We start from the raw sequence: 6,292 nt of genomic DNA on the forward strand, positions 1-6,292 counted from the left end.
CGTACGACCTCTGTCCATTTAATGTAACCGTGTATTATCCTAACCCTGTGCCCCGGACATGCCTGAACCCGGGAGGGAACTCGCAGTGTATTACTCCCTGGTAACACGTGTTACAAATAAATAAAAAGTGCGCCGTGCATTCCCAGCCCCTTCGGCAGGGAAAGGGTTACAGGTGTCAGAAACTTTGACTCTTGCCACCCGGACAAGCCCCGGCAGGAAGGAAAGTTCTGGGCATGCGGGCTGGAAACACCTGCAGGCTGGGTAGGAACCCAGCAGACATTGCAGTGGGAGATGCCACACGCCGACCCACCCAGTCATGAATCTCCCAGCTCAGGTGTGTCCCACCTGTAGCGCCGTCACTGCCAGAGGCCAGCAACTGGCACTGAAGGAGTTAACCTCTACCCTGCCTTATCCACCCCGGAGTCACCCCCCCTCCCCCCTTCATGTACAGGGGGATTGTGCATCTCTGGGGTCTCTGCACTGTCGGCACACGAAGGGTACCCGGAGCTTTTCTCTGCTGGGATAACTTGTGAGAGGGAGAGTGTGGGAAAGTGTGAGCGTGTGTTAGTGAGCATGTGGGAGAGTGTGTGTGTTAGAGTGAAAGCATATGGGAGTGAGCGTGCGGGAGAGTGTGAGCGTGCGTGTGTGTTAAGTAGTCTGCAGATCTGACCTGTTCATTAATTAATGACAGAGATTACTGATTCTATTGGAATCCTTTATGCAAAGGAGAGAGAGTGTGACACACAGAGAGAGAGAGAGCGATGAGTGAGTGACACAGGGAGAGAGAGGCCAGTGAGTGACACAGGGAGAGAGAGAGACCAGTGAGTGACACAGGGGGAGAGAGAGAGAGAGAGACCAGTGAGGGACACAGGAGGAGAGAGAGACCAGTGAGGGACACAGGGAGAGAGAGAGACAAGTGAGTGACACACACAGAGAGAGAGAGAGACCAGTGAGTGACACAGGGGGAGAGAGAGAGACCAGTGAGGGACACAGGAGGATAGAGAGAGACCAGTGAGGGACACGGAGAGAGAGAGACCAGTGAGTGACATGGGGAGAGAGAGCAGTGAGGGACACACAGAGAGAGAGACCAGTGAGTGACACGGGGGGGGAGAGAGAGAGACCAGTGAGTGACACAGGGGGAGAGAGAGAGACCAGTGAGTGACACAGGGGGAGAGAGAGAGACCAGTGAGTGACACAGGGTGAGAGAGAGACCAGTGAGGGACACGGGGAGAGAGAGCAGTGAGGGACACAGGGGGAGAGAGAGCAGTGAGGGACACGGAGAAAGAGAGACAAGTGAGGGATACGGGGAGAGAGAGCAGTGAGGGACACAGGGAGAGAGAGCAGTGAGGGACACGGGGAGAGAGAGCAGTGAGGGACACGGAGAAAGAGACAAGTGAGGGATACGGGGGGAGAGAGCAGTGAGGGACACAGGGAGAGAGAGCAGTGAGGGACACGGGGAGAGAGAGCAGTGAGTGACACGGGGAGAGAGAGCAGTGAGGGACACGGGGAGAGAGAGCAGTGAGTGACACGGAGAAAGACAAGTGAGGGATACGGGGAGAGAGCAGTGAGTGACACAGGAGGAGAGAGAGAGAAAGAGAGTATGAATGTGTGAGAGGGACAGGCAGAGAGAGAGAGGATGAGTGAGAGGGACAGAGAGAGACACTGTGAGAGGGACAGGCAGTGGGAAAGACAATGTGACAGATGAGGGAGGGGAAAGGAGGAGGAGGAGAGGAGAGACACGGAGCTGTGCGGGGAGACAGAGTGAGACAGACGGGCTGTGTGAGTGTGTCTAATCATACAGGAGACCCCACATGTCACTGTGAGACCCCCAGGGACAGCTGGGGGATCCGGGACACTGAGAGAAGCAGGTGAGAGGGGCAGGTACAGGGGGCACTTGTGGATTAGTTAGTAGATGGGGCAGTTGTGGGGGTGGATGGGGTAGTAATGGGGGGATCATGTGGAAGTTGCTATCAGCAGAGAGATGATTTAGGGACCTTTTATCTGGGAGAAAGTTACACATGAGGCGTTTCTATGGATTGTGATAACTGTGTGTCTGTTATATGGGGGTGGTGTGGGGCTATATGGAGGTTTTATGGGGTGGTGTGGGGTAAGGTAGGGTATATATAGAGGTTTATGGGGCGGTGTGGGGTTATATAGGGTGGTATGGGGTGAGGTAGTGTGTGTATATATATATGAGAGAGGATTTATGGGGCGAGGGGATGGTGGCTGTCAGTACCACTAGTTTTTATTTCCCTGCAGCGGAGGGGTATAGCACAGGGCCCCGAGGTGGACACGCTGTAGGAGGCTGGGCTGCTGCAGGAACCCTGCTATGTACTAGCTATTCAGCTTTGGTGTTTATCAAGGGGCGTAATTGACCCTCGTTATCGGCAGGTGTGTGTGTGTAACGCTGTGCTGGGTGTGTGTGTGTAACGCTGTGCTGGGTGTGTGTGTGTAACGCTGTGCTGGGTGTGTGTGTGTGTAACGCTGTGCTGGGTGTGTGTGTAACGCTGTGCTGGGTGTGTGTGTGTGTAACGCTGTGCTGGGTGTGTGTGTGTAACGCTGTGCTGGGTGTGTGTGTGTAACGCTGTGCTGGGTGTGTGTGTGTGTGTATATATATATATATATATAATAATGCAGGAGTTTGCAACACGGTGCTGTGTGTGTAACGCTGTGCTGGGTGTGTGTTTGGGTGTCACTGTGCTGTGTGTGTGTATAGTGCGGATGTGTTGTGTGTAACACTTTGCTGGCTGTGCGTGTGTAGTGCTTGCTGTGTAGTGTGTAATGCTCTGCTGACTGTTTGTGTAGTGCTGGGTGCGTGTAACAATTTGCTGTGTGTACTGTTGCACTGGGTGTGTGTGCATGTGTGTAAGACTGTGTGTGCGTGTAACACTGTGCTAGGTGTGTGTGTGCTTGTAACACTGTGCTAGGTGTGTGTGTGCGTGTAACACTGTGCTAGGTGTGTTTGCGCACATGTAACACTGATGGGTGTGTGTATGTGCGTGCGTGTAACTGTGTTAGGTGTGGGTGTGTGTATGTGCCTGTAACTGCTGGGTGTGTGTGTGTGTGTGCGCGCGCACACTTGTAACTGTGCTGGTTGTGGGTTTGTGTTTGCCTGTAACACTGCTGGGTGTTTGTGTGCACGCGTGTAACTGTGCTGGGAGTGTGTGTGTGCACTGAGTTGGGTGTGTTTCTGTGTGTGTAAGTCTGTGTTGGGGATGTGTGGCGTGTAACACTGTTGGGTGTGTGGGTTTGTGTAAGACTTGGATGTGTGTGTAACACTGTGTTGGGTGTGTTTGTGTGTAAGACTGTGTTGGGGGTGGGTGTGTGTAACACTGTGGGGTGTATTTGTGTGTGTAAATGTGTGTCGCGTGTAACACTGCTGGGTGTGTGTGTGTTTGTGTGTGTGTAACTGCTGGGTGTGTGTGTGTAACACTGTGTTGGGTGTGTTTGTGTGTATGTGTAAGACTGTGTTGGGGGTGTGTGTGCGTGTAACACTGTGCTGGGTGTGTGTGGGTGTGTAACACTGTGTTGTGTGTGTAAGTGTGTGCGCGTGTGCGTGTAACTGCTGGGTGTGTATGTGTAACACTGTGTTGGGTGTGTTTGTGTGTATGTGTAAGACTGTTGGGGGGGTGTGTGCGTGTAACACTGTGCTGGGTGTGTGTGGGTGTGTAACACTGTGTTGGGTGTGCATGTAACACTGTGTTGTGTGTGCGCGCGTGTGCGTGTAACTGCAGGGTGTGTGTGTAACACTGTGTTGGGTGTGTTTGTGTGTAAGACTGTGTTGGGGGTGGGTGTGTGTAACACTGGGGTGTATTTGTGTGTGTAAATGTGTGTCGCGTGTAACACTGCTGGGTGTGTGTGTAACACTGTGTTGGGTGTGTGTGTATGTGTAACACTGTGTTGGGGGTGTGTGTGCGTGTAACACTGTGCTGGGTGTGTTTGTGTGTATGTGTAACACTGTGTTGGGGGTGTGTGCGTGTAACACTGTGCTGGGTGTGTTTGTGTGTATGTGTAACACTGTGTTGGGGGTGTGTGCGTGTAACACTGTGCTGGGTGTGTCCGTTGTGCTGTGTGGAGCGCTGGAACTGACCACGTGACAGCAGCTGTGACAAAGCTAGAACTGTCACTCTTAAATCCCTGCGCGTGGGACCCCTGCGCGTGGCTCCCCTGCGCGTGTCATGTCAGGTGGCACAGGAAGATAAGTGTCACACACGGTCCCAGCCCTGAATACCTGTCACTAGCTCTCTCCTTAAAACCAGAGACATAACATAAAACACAGACAAAGCTCAGTGCACATCCAGAAAAACTTATATACGGTACAGTGCCTAAATATACATGTATAAATAACTAATAAATACAATGGGCTTTTAGTTTAACATTTTGGCCAAATTTTTGGGGGTTCAATTTGAGCTTGTAGGTGTTCTGTATGTTCACTAGCTCTCTCCTGCCTGATAACCATATCTGTGTGTGTGTCATGCAACCAGCAGGGCCTGTGGTACTGTTACTCCTCTTACCCTTCAGTACATATCTGTGTGTGTGTGTCATGCAACCAGCAGGGCCTGTGGTACTGTTACTCCTCTTACCCTTCAGTACATATCTGTGTGTGTCGTGCAACCAGCAGGGCCTGTGGTACTGTTACTCCTCTTACCCTTCATTACATATCTGTGTGTGTCGTGCAGCGAGCAGGGCCTGTGGTACTGTTACTCCTCTTACCCTTCAGTACATATCTGTGTGTGTCGTGCAGCCAGCAGGGCCTGTGGTACTGTTACTCCTCTTACCCTTCATTACATATCTGTGTGTGTCGTGCAGCCAGCAGGGCCTGTGGTACTGTTACTCCTGTTACCCTTCAGTACATATCTGTGTGTGTCGTGCAGCGAGCAGGGCCTGTGGTACTGTTACTCCTCTTACCCTTCATTACATATCTGTGTGTGTCTTGCAGCGAGCAGGGCCTGTGGTACTGTTACTCCTCTTACCCTTCATTACATATCTGTGTGTGTCGTGCAGCGAGCAGGGCCTGTGGTACTGTTACTCCTCTTACCCTTCAGTACATATCTGTGTGTGTGGTGCAGCCAGCAGGGCCTGTGGTACTGTTTCTCCTCTTACCCTTCATTACATATCTGTGTGTGTCGTGCAGCCAGCAGGGCCTGTGGTACTGTTACTCCTCTTACCCTTCAGTACATATCTGTGTGTGTCGTGCAGCCAGCAGGGCCTGTGGTACTGTTACTCCTCTTACCCTTCAGGGCAATACATATGTGTCACAGGTGCAGCATTCTATTATTGTCCTTTTATTTACAGGATAGACATACTCCGTAGCGCAGTACTAAGGGATGGGGGGGGGGGGTCGTTGTGTCCGTGCTTCCTTGCGCCCGTAGTAACAATGCTGCCTGCCCCTTGCATTAGGTTTCGCTGCCTGTGAAGACGCCAGCCTGTGCCAGGAGGGACGTGGCGGGTGAGACGTGGGATATCTGGTACCCGGGATCACTGGGGTCACATCCCCTGACCCCCCGCTTTTCTCCCCCGGGGTAAGGAGGGGCTGCGTTGCCGCTATGCCCGCTGAGGATCGCCCGCTCTCCTGCCCCATGCCAGCCTCACCATGTTAGCGGACTCGGACCTGGCGTATATAGTCCTAGAGGTCGCCATCGCGGTGCTGGCCATTTTGGGTAACGTGCTGGTGTGCTGGGCCGTGAGCATCAACAGCAACCTGCAGAACGTCACCAATTACTTTGTGGTGTCGCTGGCGGCCGCGGACATCGCCGTGGGGGTCCTCGCCATCCCCTTCGCCATCGCCATCAGCACGGGATTCTGCGCCACGTTCCAGGCCTGCCTCTTCATCGCGTGCTTCGTGCTGGTGCTCACGCAGAGCTCCATCTTCAGCCTGCTCGCCATCGCCGCGGACCGGTACATCGCCATCCGCATCCCGCTCAGGTGAGACAACGCCTACCCTCTCCCTGGTACTCCTAATACTCCTTCTACCCTCTCCCTGGTACTCCTAATACTCCTTCTACCCTCTCCCTGGTACTCCTAATACTCCTTCTACCCTCTCCCTGGTACTCCTAATACTCCTTCTACCCTCTCCCTGGTACTCCTAATACTCCTTCTACCCTCTCCCTGGTACTCCTAATACTCCTTGTACCCTCTCCCTGGTACTCCTAATACTCCTTCTACCCTCTCCCTGGTACTCCTAATGCTCCTTCTACCCTCTCCCTGGTACTCCTAATGCTCATTGTACCCTCTCTCTGGTACTCCTAATGCTCCTTCTACCCTCTCCCTGGTACTCCTAATGCTCATTGTA

General features: G+C 53.0%; 1 protein-coding gene across 1 annotated transcript; it reads left to right on the top strand.

Moving 5' to 3' along the window:
- Positions 1-1,538: 1,538 nt before the first annotated feature.
- LOC142464500 (adenosine receptor A2a-like) lies at positions 1,539-5,929 on the top strand. The gene is made up of 2 exons (XM_075567881.1): positions 1,539-1,868; positions 5,401-5,929. Exon 2 carries the CDS (start codon positions 5,594-5,596, stop codon positions 5,927-5,929), a length of 336 nt encoding a protein of 111 aa, XP_075423996.1. The 5' UTR covers positions 1,539-1,868; positions 5,401-5,593.
- Positions 5,930-6,292: the final 363 nt, after the last annotated feature.

This window comes from Ascaphus truei, chromosome 13 (genome assembly GCF_040206685.1).
Source record: "Ascaphus truei isolate aAscTru1 chromosome 13, aAscTru1.hap1, whole genome shotgun sequence".
Classification (NCBI taxonomy): domain Eukaryota; kingdom Metazoa; phylum Chordata; class Amphibia; order Anura; family Ascaphidae; genus Ascaphus; species Ascaphus truei.